This window comes from Littorina saxatilis, linkage group LG2 (genome assembly GCF_037325665.1).
Source record: "Littorina saxatilis isolate snail1 linkage group LG2, US_GU_Lsax_2.0, whole genome shotgun sequence".
NCBI classification, from domain to species: domain Eukaryota; kingdom Metazoa; phylum Mollusca; class Gastropoda; order Littorinimorpha; family Littorinidae; genus Littorina; species Littorina saxatilis.
The window spans coordinates 58,897,504-58,918,425 of record NC_090246.1 but is presented as its reverse complement, the minus strand read 5'-3'; the positions used below and the strand labels follow the sequence as shown (position 1 = coordinate 58,918,425).

Sequence of the window (20,922 nt, the reverse complement as noted above, 5' to 3'; positions counted from 1 at the left end):
GGCCAGGGTCAACAGGATGCTGTGGCCAGCCAACAGCCCGGACCTGAACCCCATAGAGCACACGTGGGACGAGCTTTGTTGTCGGGTACAGCAACATCACCCTCCTCCTGCCAATCTGGGTCAACTGCTGCAATGGCTCCAGCAGGAGTGGAATGGAGTTCCCAGAGCATTCACATGCAACCTGATCCACTCCATGCTCCAACGATGTGTTGAATGCCTGGCACACAACGGAGGGCACACGCGTTATTGACACTGATTCACATTGTTGTGAATTCCATTTTCGAGGGTTGTCACGTTTGACACACTCTAGATAAATTATCGCTGCCGCGTTCGATCTTTGCTTTGTTTGTCATTACTCCTTGGTTGTTCAATTATATGATTAAAAAAAAAAAGAATTTGGTCTTGTCTGTTTTGTGTGGCGTGCTTGTAAAAAAGTAATCCTTAACTTTTTTTTAAGAGTGTATGCAAGTCCTAATTTAGAAGTCAGCTTTTAATGTATACTGTTTGATTGTCTTTTTGCCCAAAATTTCAATACAGTTCGACCCTCTTTACACACTTACACACACACACACATAAACACACATTTACACACAAACACGGCGCACACGCACACACACACACAGACATACACACACACGCACACACATGCACACAATTGCTAGAATTACAACCAACGTCCTTCTCACTGTCGTCAGCCATATGGAAGCAACATTCAAAGCAGAAGGCATCCATATGTTTTGTGTGTCAAGTTTAATGAAAAACTATCATTCTTGAAATGAAATATAATGCTGGTTGCAGCGTATCACAACGTTACGAATGTTTGTCCATGGTGTAATCATAAATTAAATCCACAAAACCTTTCATTTTCACACAAATAAACAGTCTGGACTGAAGAGATTCATTCTATCACATCAGCAGTGTTAAGTTAAAACTTATTTATTTATGAAGTAAGAAATCGTAAGGCAACCAATGAGAAAACAACACACAAAAACGAGTTTGCTGTTTTCTATAGCTCTATTACTTTGACATGATAACACGTACACCAGCAGAATCCCATAGCATACATTTATTAAACACTTCTTTCATATACTCAGCCTGGGAACTCTGCTCTTGATATCAGTGACAATGATGTTATGCAAAAACGTGGTACACCTAAAGGTTTTGTTCGAAGACTTATGTCAGTATAATGATGGACGGAATTCACACAAACAAAAACCTTAAAATTGTTTTTGACACGTAATACTGGTACTAAAATACATTTTGCTAATGCAATTATTTTCTATGCAGAAGACAAGACCAAACAAAAAGCTTCTCCTTCTTCTTTTTCACCTTCAGCGTTCGACAAACCAAATAAATAACAATCATTCACAAAATTCAAAGAATAATTCATGATGATGTGAAAAAGGGACACATTTCCGAACGTCTCCAGTCCTATACACCGAACTAAGGCACATGTTTGAATAAGCAATACAATGTTTTGTAAATAACTGAGGCAACAGCAAATGTATATGAGAAACTTTCTAGCAAAAATATCGCTTCGCTTATCATCTAACATTGTGCAAAGATATGATGTGTATGCTAAATGTGAAAATAATGTAAACTCTACGACTCAAAATGGTTTTCTAGCAGTCAGTAATCTAAAACTGTCTCGTAAATAACACACGCGTTAACATAGTCCTTGTACACCTACTATTTTCTTTCTGTGGTACAAAAGTGCACGCATACAAACGAACTACAAAAGTAATAACAAACATACATCTCCACCGCAGGACTTTTTAACAAATAGATACATGTATCAACTGTGTCACTAAAGATATCCTACTGCATGAAGGCACAAATTAGTTTGTATAACTGAATACATGTGAAGTTACATATAACAATTAAAATCATCCAGGTTTACAACTGAAACAACGTTGAAGATACTGTGTTCTTTCGAAAACTGCTAACATCGCATTCTGCAACAAGTAGTAAACACTCGTACCATGTTCTTTCTCGCTAAGATTAAACATATCAAAAATGTGCTTTCATTCAAAATGTTTCCTATGAAAGTTGGCATATGTGTATCTGGCAACTAGAAATCCATGTTGTGCTGGTTGTAAACCTCTGAACAGTTATTAAGAGGCTCTTCGATCTCTTAAACCCTCTGAGTGTTACTTCACTTGAAAGTTCAGATAGAGCAGTTGTAAACAAAATTGTTAAAAATACGTGAACATAAAACAGACAACTGTTAGTGTTGCCTTTGTCACCTGACCCAACACAAATATTTCGATTTATTTGAAAAATGACTATTAAGTTGATGGAAGGTGTATAAAGTAACAAAGGCAATGACAACACATAAGCACACAATCATTATGCACATCATAGTTTCTGATTTGTGAGATAAAGTCTACACTAAGGTCACTATACCTCAAAACAAGATTCAATCCAGTGTAAAAACATCACAGTTAGATGACCCAAACATTTAATCTTCTACATAAAATCACGTGTCACACTTGATTACGAAAACTGAATTCATCAGATTTAGAAGATCGGCAGGGAATCTTATAAAGAGTGATTTTATTATTTGCATATCATCTAAGGCTAGTCAGCTCATTCAAAACAAAACAAAACGAACTTGTACATGTACTTAAAACGAATGAAATAAAGGAAAATATGTGCTTCGCATGCAAACCTAGCGAAAGTCCTCCCCTGCGTGGTTGAAATATGCGAGCATAGTTCTTGCTGGTGGTGCACCAGAAAGAAATCAGTTGTCCCAGTTCAATATTTTTGTGTGAAGAACAAACCCACTTGGACTCTTTACTACAAACCAACTGTTCTATAATACATATATACAAAAGAAACAAAAATAACTTAAAAAAATAGAAAATATCACAGCAATAAACACTAACACATTCGAATACCCTTTCTAGAGCAAATAACACTTGTGAAAATCACATTTACCGCTCAATATAAAAGTCATTATTATTTACAGTATGTGTATTTGGTTAATATTTACATCCAGCAGTGCGTTTTTAATCTTTAAAGGCTAATACAACATATCGTATCTAATGTTATATATATGCTAGCCGAATATTGTGTATAAGTTTGTAAAACGATTATTAGTTCTAAAGTATGATTCTTTTGAAGAAGGACACATTTCAAAGTATGAGTTCCATTCAAATGTTTCATAAACACGTGTTACTGAACATACTCTCGACCGACCTGCACATCATACAGTGCCCATGTGTCACATCGCCGTATAATTCAAGTGTTAAACTAAAAATAAAAGAATTGTTTACGTAGGAAAACTTAAAGCAAGTATATGGACAATAAAGAAAACATGTGCAAGAATTGTACACAAAAAGTTTAATACTGATTGTTAAGGACTAGATCATCCCAAGACAAATACATCTCGGGTGAACCCAGCAAACATCACAATTTCGAAGGCTGTTTTAAAAACCAACGCATTTTGCTTCGAATGTGAATGATTTTCACACAATCGTATATACAAAAAGAATAAATATGTTTTTATTCATTTATGATATTCTGTACATCAATATGTATTTTTAATATATATACATTTCAACTACATACCAGAATCATACTACTTAATACCGTTTAGTCATCAGCAGTTGTTAATCATTGTACATTGTACGAATCTGTTATCCTCCATAAACAGAAGTGACATGCTTTAATACATTGTAGTTAGATAGAGGGATAATAGATTAATAGACTGTTTGCATACAAAAGGCAGTAGAATATCGATTGAGCAGTTTACAAATGTTCATGTAAAATGATACTGGCTAATTCTTTAAAAATATGCAGCATCATTTCTGTTAAATTCAATACAATATTTGATCAAGGCTTGCTGATGTTTTGGTTTTAGAAATATAAACCTACGCTTTATAAAAAAGATTTTTTTAATTTTTTTTTTTTATATATTTGCTTCATACCTTGTTTGAAAACATTTATTCTTTCAACACTGTAAGTTTAGAGTACCCAATGAAAGTAGCTGCTTGCTGGGTTGTCAAACCGGACATTTTTTGTAGATTCTTTGTTTACAATCAAAACCATGACCATGTTTATGTGTTAAAGTACTTTGTCCGTGGATTTCCGGAACTGAAAAAAGATAGAAAACAGTAATCATTAGACACAGAAGAAAGAAATCTTGACTTGCACAATAAATCAGCCTGTCCGAGGAAGCAACGCTTAGCTACAGTATTTCTTTAATTACAAAGATCAGGAAATAAAGCTTCGATGTTCCAATTAAGGGTCAAATGCTATTAGTACAAAACCGCAAAAAAATACTTCAATATTAACGACCATGTTTTGTTTGCTCTTTACAACGGAATAGTTGTTTGCTTATTTTCAATTAGAAACAACTTAAGAACAAATACAGAAACTTCAAACTTATCCCCGAGCAGCTATTTATCATTATAACTTGATAACCATATGAGAGTTTTGCCACTTAAATTAACCATAACACTGTAACGACTTAACATCTTATACAAAACAAAATTGACAAGAACAAAACAAAAATAAGAGAGAGAGAAAGAGAGAGAGACACAGACAGACACACAGAGATAGAGAGGGGGTAGAGACAGATCAACAGAGATACAGACAGAGGTAGAGACAGACAGACAGGATGAGAGACAGAGAGAGGGGGGAGCTACAAAGAGAGAGAGTTAGAGAGGGATAGACACAGAGAGAGGAGGGAGAAAGACACACAGATGGGGGAGCGAGAGTTAGATAGAAAGACAGACAGAAAGAAAGACAGACAGACCGACCGAGCAACCGACAGAAACAGACAGACGGATCGAAAGAAAATGGTGACGAACAGACCCCCACTGTGGTAGCGCTAGGTAAAGATAATTTATACTTGCAGGCCCGTGTATTTCTTGATGAGCTGGTTAGCATAGTTCCGCTGTTCGTCGGAGAGTAAAAGATGCTCTTCTCTGCAAAACAACCTAAAGTCAAATAATTGTTATCGGTCATTGTTCTCCTCAAACTACTATTTTTAATCGTCGTAACTTGGCATATTAATTGTTATCGATTATTGTTCTCTTCAAATTACTGTTTTCAAATCATGGTTATTTGGCATATTAATCGTTTAATGGTTATTGTTCTCTCCAAACTACTACTTTCAAGATGATAGCTTGGCATTTTAATTTATCATCTAACCATCCGGGCCCAGCTCCCATCTTCTGCTAGTTTGAAAGCGTCTATAACTCCTGTTATATAAGATTATATAAATGTAATACAATTTGACACCTAAACAAGTTAATGGACATCTTTACACACAAAAATATGTGCCTTGCAGAACAGTTATATATAATATTATTTAGTAGTTTAAAAAGAATCCTCTCTTAAAAGCATTATTGGAAATATGTGTTTAAGCTTTAATGCAAACGAAATTCTAACATCAAGAAGTTCAAAGAAAATCGTGAAAACACCACCAAAATTGTCTTCACCGACAAAGTAAATAAAAGAAGATGGGAAAATAAAAAAATTAATATGTTTGCAACTATTCAAATATTCCTGCACTGACTGCAATAAAGGAATATTAGGGGCTAAACCAAAACAAAAAACAGAGAGACAGAGAGAGAGAGAGAGAGAGAGAGAGAGAGAGAGAGAGAGACAGAGACAGAGAGAGAGAGTAAAATATTGAAATACATGTATAAATAAATCCACAAATCAAGTCCAAAGTAAAATACTTTTTTTTACTGTAATGGCGTATTTTTCTTTTACTGCTTCATCAGGAGGAGGGCAGCATACAATATCCAAACACAACAGCATGAGGAGAGAACAAAACAATCTCTTCATAATACACCCACCATGAAAGCAAATTTCTTCTGAAGAAGATATACCCCATTACTTTAATCAGTATTTAGCTTTAAACAAGCGCAGGCGCTAGACCTGTATTTTCACAAAAGTGTGATTATTCATATACGGACCATTGTCACATGCACTAGTGTAGTTAAACACCATTGTTAATCAACGTCAGTTGTGTCTATAGCTATATATGCACACGAGAACTGCGAATACATATTCATGAACAGCAAATTCGATAAATCACACATTTCCGTTAATAAAATTACATCAGACACAGTACTATCTCCGGCTCCCATTCCTGCTTTGATATGATAAGCGAAATGCGCATACATTTTGCAAAGCCAAAGCCAAAGAAAACGTCATTATGAGCTTTTCGTCTATCAAAATGTTTGAAAAAAAGTCCAAGTAATTAAGTTGAAGAGAAGTAAATGCTTTTAGCAGAAGAAAATAAGAATAACCCAGGTTCTAATTTTCCCACAGCCAATGACACAAAAGTAAAAGACCGACGTACGCCTTTTCCATAGCGAAAACTTCCAGGTCTAAGAAAAAAAGCAACATAATTTTAACAGTAAGGTAAGACACCCATAACATAAATATGAAGTTAGTGCATTTTCTCATGTTCTTTGTGAATGCTTATAATTAATTCATAACAGCTATCCCAAAAATCATTTGTGTTCAACAAGTGAATTACGCAAATTCAGAATAGTTTCCTGTTAATATCCCACTGGAGACCACAGTTTCTCCATCGTCACTTTCGATCATTACTTGTCTATGTTGTAATTCAGTCTTCCACCCCTTTCAAGTTAAAAAAAAATACACCTAAATACTGCTAATAATCAAATACATTTCACATAATGCTGCGGGAACCTGAGATCTGTGAGAAAAAAGTTAGTTAATTTATCACTATCGAAAACTACATAAATACTTGTACATGAATACAAAAAGGTAGCATATCATGTCAAATGTAAACTACCATAAATATGTGCCAGATAGACAAACTTCAAAAGGATACATTGAATACATATACACGCAAATGAAAGAATAAAATTACCAGCACAAAAGCCATCAACGAACGCTGAAGAAGAAGAACCAGCACAAAAGCATAGTTCTGCTTGAAAAGTCAAAAGCTCTATATTTCAATGTACGAATAGAAAGTTGACATAAATATTCCCAGTGTACATATCCCCTCGTTTATCAGTGTTTACAAAACGTCAGGAAGGAATCGGAAGGTAAGGTATATAGCACAGTCCAACGTGGAAAGCTTGTGCTGATAATTTCTATTTTTCAAAGTCTGTTTTGGGGTACACAGCACTGCACACAGCAAGGTGACCTAGATGCACGTGTGTCGCGCCTAGGCCTAGCTATATACTCACCCTAGGGAATCTGCAAGCTCTACCCCTGTAGGGCGCTCGGTGTCATCGCTGCCGTTGAGCAAGCCACACAAGACACATCAACATGCATACACGCTGACAAGTCAAACCACGCAGCATCTACACTATCACTGGTGGTAAGGCACAGAGATGGATGAATAACAGATATTTTTGAATTCCATACATCATTTCTTACTTTTGCGCGTTGGTTGAATCATGATTTCAAAACACACAGAGAATTAATGGACACTTTTTGGATAAATCATGAGTTTATTAATCATTGTATGCGTTTTTAGTATATGTATGTCAATTATATGATTCCAAGAATGCGTAGACGATATTTTCAATTTTTTTTCTCTCCAATGTCCACGCAAATCTGTAATCAACGATTTCAAACAAATAAATCAAAACTGCCCTATGCAACTTAGAAACGTTTCAGATTTTGAAGTTAGTATTTCACAATACATTTTTGTCTTTGTCAGTCATTTTAATGGTATCAGCAGGTCCTAAGTTAACTGCACAGAAAGAGACTAGTTCATAAGCTCTCTCTGTTTTCGCCTTAACACCAGTGATACAACTTAAAAACGTTATGTCTGAATTATGAATATGTTCTTTGGCCATGCTTATTATGCAGACAACAAACGAATATGCTTGACATATATTCGAGGTATCATCCCATCACCTTGATATATCGTTGAAATGTAATTCGATGAATGTCTAATCAAGCCGTATGTTCTAAAGACAATGCAGGCCTTCTGATGTAAAAAGGAATAAAACAAATTGAATGATACAGTCAGTAGACCTGAAGTAGCATCTCTCTTGCCAAAGAACAAACACAGAAAAGACATGCAGTAATCCACTTTTTGAGAGCACAAATGCTGCAAAACAAATTTGTTACAAAACTGAAGCTTCAAACATGCAATGACAGATTTGTGTGTTCCCCTTCAGCAGGAGACAAATTCAACACAAAAATTATAAAGAAAACAAAACAAAACACAAAACGAGAGTGCACGCTTTGTCAACAGATGTTAACACTGTTTGGCAGAAGAAGAAACAAGGAACAGATTTAACCATAAACGAGTGACGGAGACATCTCCAGATACTTACAGCTGTAGCTCGAACCAGGACTTGGTGGTGTGTTTCTTCCTCATCTCGTCCAGAAGGCAGTCCTCCTTGTCGAACTCTCGCTGAAGGTTCCTGGCGATCTGACCAGCCTCCGTGCGTGTGAACATCAGCTTCTTACCATCAGCACCATTGTCCGTCTTGTCCTCAGGGGACAGGCGTGTTGGTGGGGAGTGGCTCCGAGACAGTGTATAGCGAGGGCTGCAGCTTCGATCGCGAGCACGACCGACTGACGATGTCCCGTTCTTCAAGATTCCCCTTCTGCTATCCGCGAAACGTCCTGGGCTGGTACTAGCACTGCGCTGCTTTTTGCGCTCGAAAAGGACAGAGTCGTAAGAACGGTTCAGTCTGTCGTTGGACAGACCTCTGGCCGGGCTGCAGCTGGAAGACCTGGCTTCTCTCGGTCTCTGAGACACCCTGACTGGAGACCTTCCTCGTGTCTGAGGGGACCGGGCCCGGCTTTCCCTCGTTGTCTGAACTGTTCTTTCTGATATCATGGTGTAGGAGGAACCAGGTCTGTTGCCTTCAGTGGAGTAAGGCCGATAAGGGACTGGCTTTTGGATAGGGGAACTGTCTCGCGACCGTGGTCTTCCGTAAGGGACCTCGTCAGACACACGGTCGTCAATATTCATACTGTCCAACTTTGTGGGGTAGTGCTCGAGATCTGGGTAGTCGATGAAAGCAACAGGTGAGCCTTGTCTTTCGGGGCTGCCGTACCTCTCGGCAGATAGATTTCGGTACCTGGAGTGGACGAGCAATGACACAGGTGCTAGAAACGTTATGCACGTGCAATCAGTGCGTGGTAAGGTAGGATAAGTTAGGTGCTGTGGTATTTATTGGTGTGTCTTTGTGTATGTCTGAGACAGATGGAAAGCGAGAGACAGTAGAATGGCTGTGGGGAAATGAGGGGCAAACTGGCATAATAAAGGAAATATGAAGAGAACGGGGACGGGACCACTAATTTAGAAAAAAAATGTGTACGTGGTGGTGCACACTCACGATTACATGAATGTATTAGCACCGTGAGAACTTGCAGTTGGTTATAGTTTATTTCAGCCCATAGTGAAACAATAAGAGTTCGCCAGACCACAATACTCACCTAGGCTTCCTGTGAGGATAAATTTCACGATACGAAGAAGGCACTGTAGGAGACAAGTCATTGAAACTGTAATTAAGTCCTCTTCCAGGACTGGGTGGCAGTGGTGTAATCCCTGAGACATTCGGGGTGGCGGCTGCCGATTTGGACGGGGTGGTTCTGGGTGTCAGCAGCTCTTCGTTCCGGGTACTTGATCGATGGAGCGTAGCAGAGGCTGATCGGAAGCGTTCTGAGACAGAGCTAACACCGCTGGAGCTGTTGTACTCAGCTTCTTTCTCATCCTTAGCGCCTTTCTCTTGGTTGTAGTTGCTGATGATGGATTTTACCTGGAGAAGAAAAACACTGTGCTTGTACTACATACTAAAACCTTTGTTTTCAAAACATGTGTTTGAAGAAACCGCCCTAACTTAAAAAGATTTATCCCTTCAGCCTACGAAGTGACCCCCACTTTTTGGACTGTCTTCCCGAGAGCTATTATTCTTGGATTTGGGAAAAGAAATGGAAATCTGTGTAGTGAAATAATATCACCCATACAGTATGCATTGATTTGACCTGCTTCTGACAGTTTTTTCTTTTTAAACTTCATGCTTTCTCGGGGAGGTGTGGCAATATTCGTCTGTCGTCACATTTCTTCTGCATTATCCTTCCTTGCATGCCGAGTTTAGAAAAAATGATTTAAAAAAAAAGACAAATAAACACCTTTTGTTCATTCTGAGATCGTTCAAGCCTGTTCACTTTGTGCTGCATTTCATTGCGCTCTTGTCGAAGATCGTCCAGACAGTTCCGTAGCTCTCTGGTGGTGTTAACCGATTTGAAATGGCTTTTCTTCAGGTCGTCCATCTCCTGTAGGAAAGCAAAGACATATAAATTGCACATATCACTTCAAAATCAAAACACAGAAAGGTAAGTTCATGGACCGTTTAACTGTAAACAAAATAAAACATTTAGTAGGACCTTAATCAACTGATCTTCAAAGTGGATGATCAAGATACACGAAAGGCAAATGATCGTGAAGGGTGATCACTAAGTTTTGTGGTGTTCGCTCTTCACTTACATGTAAGTTCAGTATTCCAATTCTGTTAGTTGTCTCTTCCATCTTATTATGAATCAATGAACAATTCACAGCAAGAACATTTTGGTCAAGCACACACGTGTATCGGACATCAGAAACCAGAAAGAAATTACCCTGCGATTGATGAATGTGGCTGAAGATAGTTCTGTCCCACTAAATTCCAATGAACGCAAACGATAACAATGAATTAATTGTTGATTAATGAAATCTTCAAAAGAAATGGTGGCATGAAGGAATTGAAAATGGTGTCAAACAAACCCTCTTGAGTGAAGAATTATCGTTCTGAATGAAGGACGCTTTGTCCCTAAGGTGAGCATTCTCCTGCTTTAAGGCGTCGATGCCAGATTTGGACCGGTCGAGGATAGACAACGTGTGTTCTAGCTCTCCTTTAAGCTCTTCGTTGTCTGCCCTTGCCTGCTTTACAAGAAGCTCGAGATCCTTCCCTCGCCCCTCGCTCGTTTCTGAACGGACTTTTTCGCGCTCAAGAGCTGTGCGGAGTTCCATGTTTTCGGCTTGAGACTTGGCCAAGTGTCTTCGGCAGTCATCCAGGACCTGTTAAAATAAAAAGGGTGTGATTATTTGCATACAATGTCTTATTGTATTTGTGCGCTTCATCTACTGGACTGCCACTCTGAACAAAACAACAAAGACAAAATACGGGATAACACCTAAACCGCGTTCTTTTTACATGCAATCGAGCAACCGTCATATCAGTTGATTCTCTATTAAAAAGGACAAAGAATGACGCAGACACAGACGACACAGACAGATGTACAGAAAGACGGACGGGCAGACAGATAGACAGAAAGACGGACGGGCAGACAGACAGACAAACAGACAGACAGACGGAAGATGACTAACATAATTGCAGACTTAACAAGTAAGGACACACTTACTTCATTCGTTTTGCTGAGTTTTTCCTGAATCTCGTGCCTGGCGTTGCTTAGCTTGGCCTGCAGAATGTCGTTCTCCACAACAGAAGAGGCCAGCGCCTGTTTCAGCTCGATCACATCCTCCTCGGCCAGCGTTCGCTGCGAAATCAGACGCTTGTAGTTGTCACGGCGACCTGGCTCCAGCCCTTCCACATCGGATAAATCTTTCCCCCAGATCTCTTGCGTGACACTGCGAATCGGACTCTTGTAACCGAGGCTTATGGCTCGGCCAGATCTGGGACTCGCTCTTCCTGCTGCTTTCTCGAAAGTATCGTCAGAAGCTCGAGCCCCGAGAGCAGTTTCTGACTCTGCTCTTCTTCGAGGAGAGACGATTTCCGCGGCTTGAGATCTGTCAGGGGAAGGAGACTGTCTTCCGCGTGTTCTGCTGACGTTGGGAGAGTCTCTGCCGTACTGACGTCTCGGGGAGACGGAGGGGAGACCTGATTGGGAACGTGGGGGACTTGAGCCGGAGCGAGTGGCTTCCCAAGGTCGAGGGGAATGCTGAAACCGCTGACCAGTGACACCGTCTTTGGGTGCCAGCAGCATTTTGCTGTCCGTCTCTTGGATCTCGCTCCGTGAGGTGTAGTAGGTGTTTGCCTGACCCGTAGAAGTAGTTGTATAACTCGTCGATCTGCCTCGGCTAGCGCTCCTCCTCTCAGGGCTGGAATCTTCCATGCCTTCTATTTTCTGTTTCAGCCCCTCGATCTCCTTGCATAGAACCTCGATGAACTTGGCTTGTGCCAGAGAGTCTGTCGCGCCAGGGACATAAGGTCTTGGCTCTCTCACCTGCCTCTGCCGTTCCCATGCTTCCCTTCTGGGCACTCTACCTTGACCGCCTACCCTGGGACTTGGAGATCGGCGCGGCGACAGGAGATCTTCAGGTAACTCAAGTGGAGGTAGTCGTTCATGTGTTCCTCCAAAACTTGGACTTCTTCTGGGAGATATAACCCGTAGCGGTCCCGGACTGTGGTAGGAGGTCTGTAGTGCTGCCTGTCTGTAAGTGGATGAAGAGGGACTGGCTCTGAAAGCAACTGGGCTGGAGGTGTAACTTCTCTGCATTGGAGAGGTTAAAGCGTCTACGTTAGGGGGTTTAACCCGTCTAAACGGTGCATCTTCCGTACCGCCCATTCTGTCTAGGCTTGCCTCCCTGACAGCGATTCTCTGTCGAGCTAAACTGTCTAACTGTTCCATTGCCTCAGCTGCCACCTGTTCCCTCCTCGGCGACAGGGAGTGGTAGCGCGAAGCGTCTGAGGCTGGCACAAGCGGAGACACAGTCTGTCTTTCCGACAAAGACTGTGTCCTTCTCTGATCCCTTACTCTACCCGAACGCAGGTCAGCAATTCTGATATCCGTGGGTTTTGACACCCTGTGGCGATGTGGGGTAGGTCTGGGAATCCATCTTACAGAATCGCTCTCTTCCTCCTGCGTTGGTGATTTTCGTGTGGAAGCAGCACCTGCTTTATCCACCTTGACCACTTTCTTTGGATCCGTTTCATCAGAGGGCTGTTGCGTTGGTGATGTTCTTGAAGGACTCCTACTGTCGTTTTCTTTGGGCATTTTGAGGTTGACTTCCAGCCTGGCCTGGCGGAGCGCGTCGAAAAGGAGCAGCACCTCCTCTCCTTGTCCTGGGATCATCAGAACTGGGGCATCAGGGCCGAGGTCGGGCAGAATGACTCGCTGAGCTCGACCGCTTCTCTTCAGTTCTTCCAGCCGTTCCATGAAGGTGCTGCTCGCTTCCAGTGCCTGGGTGGAGGGCTCTGTTCGGCTGCCTTCCCCTTGTCTTTGCTGCTGGTTCTCTGTGGGGTTTCTTCTGTCGCCGCTGCTTTTCCCTGCCTCTCCTGGTCTGTTGGCGTGCCCACTGCTTCTCCCACTCGGGCTTGGGCTCTGTCGCCTTTCTCCCGATCTTCCGTTGCTGGGCTGTGTAGTCTCTTCAGGCAGACTGCTGCTCCTGTCGGCGTAAAGGGACTTTCGATAGGGGCCACCGGGACTCAGTGAACTGGGCCTTTTCTCGAAATGCTCTCTACGCTTCCAGACTGGCTCGTAGGGCCTGCCGTACACCTCAGATTCTCTAGAAGTTGACCTGGAGAGATTGTGACGAGGGAACCTTGGAGATTGTGTGGAGAGTGTCGATTGAGGGGAGTGAATGTCATTAATTCCCTGAAGAATTTGCCTGGGTGACCTCGGGGACATGTCTGACACATCAGGAGACGTCAGCGGTCCTTGAGACAGACGGTCTATCGTCTCCTCCCACTGAAGGTAATAGTCTGTTGGTCGTTTGATTTTGATTCTCGCCGAGGTAACTCTGTTTGGTTCAGTTCCTGTTGGTTTCTTCGCACCGTTGCTGACGATGTATTGATCTCCTGGTCTTTTCGGAGCCGTTTGTTCTCTCTCTTTGGGCTTGGGCGCAGAAGACTTGCCGTTGGAGGCCTTGCTTCGCACAGTGAAGTAGCCCTCGTCCAACGCTCCACTGGAAAAATCGGACATGGACTCTGTCTCTCGCTCGCTCGGCCCCTGGCTGGCGTCTGTGTCTTTGTCTTTGTCACGGTCTGATGTTGGCAGGTGTTCCTTCACACGCTCGCTGATCGTCTGCATCAGCACCTGTTCTGCTTCGTTGATGAGGAAGGTGCCGCGCTCTCCTGGTGACCGGTCACGCCCTGAATACAAACACGGGTGACAATGAAGTTTGTGGAGTCTTTTGCTCTGGAAATCAAGTGACTAAAGATGAGGAAGTGGGGATGTGACAAACGAGAGGCAAAACTCCTTCAATATTCAGTTCAGCACATTTAACAAATGGACTGACACAGTGCATGCAGGAGGGTTTTTTATATCATAAAAACGACGACTGAACAAAGAGCTGATATTTGAAGGCGGCTTCATTGCACGCTAGAATATTCTTTCTCTAACACACACACACACACACACACACACACACACACACACACACACACACACACACACACACACACACACACACACACACACACACACACACACATTCTCTCTCTCCCTCTCTGTCTGGCTGGCTGGCTGGCTGGCTATCTCTCTCTCTCTCTCAGTCTCTCACTCTCTCTCTCTCTCTCTCTCTCTCTCTCTCTCTCTCTCTCTCTCTCTCTCTCTCTCTCTCTCTCTCTCTCTCTCTCTCTCTCTCTCTCTCTCTTACCCGAAAGCATAGAGTTGGTATCTGAAGAGAACAAGTCAGACTCAACAGATTCTTGGCTCCTAGTCTTCACAGATCCTCTTACAGGGGCTGTGATAAGGGAGCTGTCTGCAGACGATGATCTCTTTGGTCTTCCCTGCATCTGCTGCTGCTGTTGTTGCTGTTGGAAAGTCAGCCCTACTGCTTCTGAGTGTCCTCTGCGGTTCTCTACCTCTTCTGAAGCTGATCTGTTCCTTTCCTCCTGTTGGCATAGTGGGAAATTGTTGAGTTTTGTTTGTTTGCAGGAATGTTTTGTCTATGTAGGTTACATGCATGAAAGAAATGTGTTGCTCGCCTTTTACAGCTCTGTCCTTTCTGCAGTTAACATCTCTCTGTCGCTCTTTTCTACCTCGTTATGCATGCGCGTGCGTGCGTTGTTTCGTGCCTATATATATATATATATATATATATAAAACATCAGAAATTGTGAAAGAAACAATTAAATAAAATAAATTAAATAAAAGAAATATATATATATATACAGTACGTATATATATATATGTGTGTGTGTGTCAGTGTGTGTGTGTGTGTCAGTGTGTGTGTGTATGTGTATGTGTGTGTGTGTGTGTGTGTGCGTGTGTGTGTGTGTGTGCGTGTACGTCCGTGTCCGTCCGTGTCAGCGTGCGTGCATGCGTTCGTACGTTCCTATGCCTGCATGTGTTGTCATGTCTGACTGTGTGTGCCCGTTGATTTAAAATGATGACCAAATGTGGTACATACCCTTGCCATGGCCGCCTCCTTTCCATCCACACTGTACATCTCACGGCGAGCTGAGCGGGCAGTGGTGCAAACCTGCCGACAAGTTAGGCTATCTTTACGGCTACAGGGCATACAACATGTACCAACGCTATCTTTTTCATATTCATTACTCTATTATCCAGCGGCTGGGGAATTCGGGTTGCTCCTCCTACTTAAAATCTAGCAGCAGCAAGATTATCGATCACTACCAAGGTGTGTAGCGTGTTAAGATGTAATCAACCACCTGCACGTTTTGCAGTGGGACTGAGGTATTTTACGTGACATGACCTGGATTCGATATAGATCTGAGGATCACAAGTTCAATTCTCTGCCAACTGAGCTACCAGACCGGACTTAACATCCACTTCAGCATGTTGACTTTTTCCTGTTGAGATGGCATGTCCATTCATGCTTACGCAGCTTAAGGTCCACGCCTTAAGGCCTTGTTTTACATTGTTTTGATATACCTATGTTTTGTTTAGACGTTCATAACTCCTCGTCGACTTTCCTCAATAAAATAATACAAACCTTTTTCTGGGAGAACAAAAATTTGATCATTTTTTGCAAATGTTAATTACTGTAGACAGGTACATTCATCTCTTATTATTAAACATAAGATAAATTCTATTTGATTAACATAAGATTAATTGAATAGAAATGACATACCCTTCTCTTGAGCAGAGACAAGTAAATCATCAAGGTGTGCTCGTCTACTGTTCCATCTATGATGTCATTGGGACTGGAACAGAAGCAAGAATGACGTAAATCTTTGAGTATTCGTTCCCATTCAAGAGTAAAAAGAAACAAATAGTGATCAAGCTGAAGGCATAGTGACTTTTCACATTTATCCTACATACGTGAGAGAGACACCCGTGAGATAATAATCGTTCAAATCACACGTGTGTATATCATGTAAATGAGGTCATGTCAAGCAAGTCTGGCAGGGACCTATTTTTCCACTGCTTATGATGCCAAGGTCACCGAGACAAACGTCATTATAGAAACACAAATTGCGCTCGCTAATTACCCTCGATGAATCTTTAGAACTAACACGTCACGCCACACTTTTAGAATTAGAGTGACGTTTCTTTGCTTTGACGTAATAGATTGCACGAGGCTTTAGAAGAGATCGAGGTTCCAAAACAAGCGTCTTCAATTTAGCTGCCTCGACTGCAGGACATTTTCAGTCAAATTCACGTAAGTACAGTATGTAGGATAAACAGAATACTACATGGCTTGCTGTGTCGTACCAGATTTACACTCGTTGCTTTTTCAAATAGTGAACAGCTCGCTTTCGCTCGCAGTTCAATATTTAAAAAAACAAACTCGTGTAAATCTGGTACGACACAGTAAGCCATGTAGTATTCTCTATGTGCGTCATGGTGGCGCCAAACAACAGGACGAGACAACTGTCTTTCTGTCTGTCACTCTCTTTTTCACTCTCTTACTCTCACTCTTTCTCTCTCTGAAATTGCGACCCCTTCTGTATCTCTTTCTGTCTCAAAAAGTACTATTTGCTCTGTCTCTGTCTCTCTCTTCTAAAATGGCAGGCAATGCTTCTCACCTGATGACGGTCCGTCTGACGCCATACCGTTCCTCGATTTCCTGCAGGAGTTTGTAAAGGTGGCCCACTTTTTCCTGACAAACATGACCCACAACAGTTTACAAGTGACACTCAATGTCTGGAATGTTTAACATTTAATTATTTCTAAAGTGCTGGATTTTTGGCAGGAAAGCATGACAGATCCCTACTTTGCGTTTTGTTTCTTCGTAGGAAGCCATGAGAGATCTCTACTTTGCGTTTTGTTTCTTCGTAGGATGCCATTACAGATCCCTGCTTTGTGTTTGGTTTCTTCGTAGGAAGCCATAAGAGATTTTATTTTGCGTTTTGTTTCTCTGTTGGAAGCCATGACAGATCCTTACTTTGCGTTTTGTTTCTTGGCAGTAAGCCATTACAGATCTATTCTTTGCGTTTTTCTTCTTTGCAGGTAAACTTGTCAGTTAAGATGCCTACTTTGTGTTTTGCTTCTTTGCAGGAAGCCAAGACAGAGCCCTACTTTGCGTTTTGCTTTTTTGCAGGCAAACTTGACAGTTAAGATGTCTACTTTGCGTTTTGCTTCTTTGCAGAAAACATGACAGTTAAGATGTCTACTTTGTGTTTTGTTTCTTTGCAAGAAAACATGACAGATCCTAACTTTGCGTTTTAGATCGTGAATTGCAGAAAAAACAGAAATCTGAGGAGAAATAACGTACCTCTGTCTCGTCGATGTGATGCCCAGCAAATTTCCGCAGCAGTTTTGTGAACCAGTTTCCCGTGCAAAGGCTGCAACACAATGCGTAAATATTTTAGTCTGCTTTAGGCGTACAGGGCTTTAAATCAAAACACAAACAATCCTTTTCGTTCTTTTTTTGACTTCGACCTCTGGGTTATTACATGTCATATGCAATGGAACTTTAAAAATATGTTTTCAGCTCGTTTCAAACCTTCTGACTTGCAAAGACACAAACTACAATAAAGACAAAAATTACGATTCATCAAGGGAAATTAACGTGTATGTCATACCTAAAGGCGAGTGTGTTCTTGGCGTCAAAGGCCACCTCCAGTTCCCACTGACACCAGTCCAGAAGGCTCTTCTTGGCCACTCCAACACTGCGCTGAAAGCTGTTCGTGCCTGAGGGCAGACAAAGAAACAGACATTTGAAGGCATTGGGTTGAAACTAAGGGTTCCATACCACCTAAAACAACCTAGACAATAAAGGCGTATATGAATAATTAAACACAGTTCAGGCTTACCCCCAAAAATAGCAGTTACTAAAATAATTTTTGTCTCAACCTCTTTCAGTCAATGCACATCGTAACAGTTATATCAAAATTGCACAAACAATACCAAAAACCAAAAATAAAATCTAGCTAACTAATATATAAGACCATTCAACCTTCCGAATTGCGGATCTCGAGCCACTCACCGATATAATGAATGCCATAATTGAGGATGAGTAGCCACATCACATCCAGCAAGGACTTGATGTCACCGTCGATGATGTCTGCAAAGTACAAGATCGTTTTTTTTAAACTTTTTATTTTAACATCGGTTCCAGGAAAACAATTGTGTGTGTACATTTTCTGCAAATAGTAAAGGACTGTCCGTCCGTCCGTCCGTCCGTCCGTCCGTCTCTCTCTCTCTCTCTCTCTCTCTCTCTCTCTCTCTCTCTCTCTCTCTCTCTCTCTCTCTCTCTCTCTCTCTCTCTCTCTCTCTCTCTCTCTCTCTCTTCTCCTTATTCGGTGAATATTTGTGCTGATAAGGATTATAACCTATGGACTTATTCTGTACCATGGAAAACGACAGTGATTTCCATAGACTACATTTTTCTATGTTATCAGCGAACCCCACTCAAACCCACGAAAATAAAGCACGCCCACTCAAACCCACGCGAGAGAGAGAGAGAGAGAGAGAGAGAGAGAGAGAGAGAGAGAGAGAGAGAGAGAGAGAGAGAGCGAGAGAGAGAGAGAGAGAGAGAGAGAGAGAGAGAGAGAGAGAGAGAAGACTGAAAAATAACGAAATGCAAAACCCACATGTTACAACACCACAGGTGTATAAATGACGTACCTTGGGCAGAGAAGGTGATCTTGATGCCATGGTTCTTCATGTGATCCAGCGCACTCTGGACGAAGGCACGCTGAGTTGTGTTGCTAGAGGCCTGTGGGAGTGATAATAATCAAAAGCTCATAACTTCTTTGAATAGTATTATTTAATCAGAGTATGTCTGCGTGTGCTTATACCTAGTGATATTGTAAAGCGCATAGTGCTTTTAGTTATGCGCTATAGAAATCTCCTTAATAAATAAATAAATAAATAGTATCAAAGGCACATCACAAATATGAAGTATGCATGTGCGTGTGCGTGTGTGTGTGTGTGTGTGTGTGTGTGTACGTGTGTACGTGTGTGTTTATAGTCTTAGCAGATGCTAAATCCAAATCAAAAGATGTCGTTTCCATATCTAGTGATTAGGCATACATAAGTGGGATCTGGTAATAGTTACATGACATGACGTCCGAAAATTTAGTTTGGTTGACTAAACACAACATTTGAGTGTCTTTTGCTGTGGTAACATTATTTTAATGTAAGTGAGATCCTGCGACTAATCTTGACATGTACGTAGGATTTGTGGGTTATACATATTCATGTACTTGTTGGCTTCCCTGCAAAAATAATGAATGCAGGATTTGGTGACCAAACATCGCACGTTTACAAACGTTGACAAACAATATCGTTACGATTTGCCACCATTTTCTTTACGAACAAAGGAGCTTGAAAGTATGTGAAACGGTAAATATGTGAAAGTGGGCAATTGTTTATCGTGTGTTAATGACGCCTTCAGGTATGCTTATGTTCGTCTATTTTCGCTTATATATCGTAATTGCTTGCTAGAGGGATAAAGACGACCGTCCAAGTTCACTTATCAGTGGAGACCACACGTCCGGTTAAACACCATGCAGATACCAGACAGATCGGAGCCCCTATCAAGTTCATGAACTAAGACAATGTACACAACGGAATTCACCTATCACCGTCAAGAGGGAATGTCTCTTATCGCTCGGCTGTACAGCGGCTTAATTCAGTGGAACCTACGCATGTGTAACCTAAGTGTGAAACAGATTCCGGAACAGGAAGATCAAGACGGTTCTCTTGTCCTTAAAACACTAGTGCTGTCTTGAGAAGCATGTCATGCTGAAGAACAATGGTTACCTGAGGGTTTTTTGTGGCACTGTATAATTGGTATTTGATTGCACTGCGTATTGGTTTTGTTGTTGGATGTAGTTTGTTGAATTCGTCAGAAAAAGAACTTGACATGATGCGTGCGGGCATGACCCAAAATAGTACTTTCCTAGCAAGTGCATTATACCACGTAGAACCTTAAAGGCATATGTACTCGATGACTATACACGCTAATTGCTTTACCAACAGCTGGAGACATGCTAAATTAAGTTCCCTGCAAAATATTGTGGTCTAGGACCCCTTCAATGTTGAGATATGTTAATTTTCATTTTGATCTGGATCGTCCTATTTATAGATTTGGCAACACATGTAACGTTGATGCAAGGGAGCTAACACCGCGGCTTTGTTGACATCCTCACTTTTTCAGAGGCTAGAACAAGCTGTAATGCATGTATTATGGTCCGCGCATGGTGACATATCGTCATTATATGGTCTTATGGTGCGTTTGACATCGATTATGGGCAAACTACACTTTGTAAACACGGGAGCGCGTACATATGCCTTTAAGCTAATGAAAGAAAGATGTATGTACAGTTTAAGATTAAAAGCACCTACATTTAAAAACAGCTTCAAGCAATTTCACATTTAACACACTTAAACTTTACGAAAGCTTGGCCCATGGTACAAAAGAATACTGATCGATTCTCCAGCATTAGAGATAAAGATGTACGTGATTTAGACACGTAATGGTGGGTTTTTCGTGTTTTTTTTTGGCGTGCGTTTTTTTTTTTAAAGATCAAAACGACTTTCAACTAGTTCACTGAGAGGGTTAGAATGCTCGCTTAACTACCCACTTTCTTGGCAGTC

At 41.3% G+C, this 20,922-nt stretch overlaps 1 protein-coding gene across 8 annotated transcripts in view; it reads right to left on the bottom strand.

The window, feature by feature from the left end:
- Positions 1 to 731: 731 nt before the first annotated feature.
- The window catches only part of LOC138959382 (serine/arginine repetitive matrix protein 2-like), a 41,030-nt gene continuing 20,839 nt past the window's right edge, over positions 732 to 20,922 (bottom strand). The window contains exons 3-18 of one of the 8 annotated variants that reach the window (XM_070330823.1): positions 18,946 to 19,036; positions 18,305 to 18,382; positions 17,901 to 18,009; positions 17,591 to 17,660; positions 16,902 to 16,975; positions 16,004 to 16,076; positions 15,320 to 15,391; positions 14,564 to 14,801; positions 11,368 to 14,057; positions 10,730 to 11,023; positions 10,099 to 10,242; positions 9,403 to 9,725; positions 8,289 to 9,044; positions 7,185 to 7,232; positions 4,859 to 4,946; positions 732 to 4,098 (exon numbers count right to left, since the gene is read on the bottom strand). In XM_070330823.1, the coding sequence (XP_070186924.1) occupies positions 4,069 to 4,098; positions 4,859 to 4,946; positions 7,185 to 7,232; positions 8,289 to 9,044; positions 9,403 to 9,725; positions 10,099 to 10,242; positions 10,730 to 11,023; positions 11,368 to 14,057; positions 14,564 to 14,801; positions 15,320 to 15,391; positions 16,004 to 16,076; positions 16,902 to 16,975; positions 17,591 to 17,660; positions 17,901 to 18,009; positions 18,305 to 18,382; positions 18,946 to 19,036 (5,178 nt within the window). In that variant the 3' untranslated portion in view covers positions 732 to 4,068. The remainder of the gene's footprint in view (positions 4,099 to 4,858; positions 4,947 to 7,184; positions 7,233 to 8,288; positions 9,045 to 9,402; positions 9,726 to 10,098; positions 10,243 to 10,729; positions 11,024 to 11,367; positions 14,058 to 14,563; positions 14,802 to 15,319; positions 15,392 to 16,003; positions 16,077 to 16,901; positions 16,976 to 17,590; positions 17,661 to 17,900; positions 18,010 to 18,304; positions 18,383 to 18,945; positions 19,037 to 20,922) is intronic. The other 7 variants (XM_070330822.1, XM_070330826.1, XM_070330825.1 and 4 more) reach the window with 7 other exon arrangements.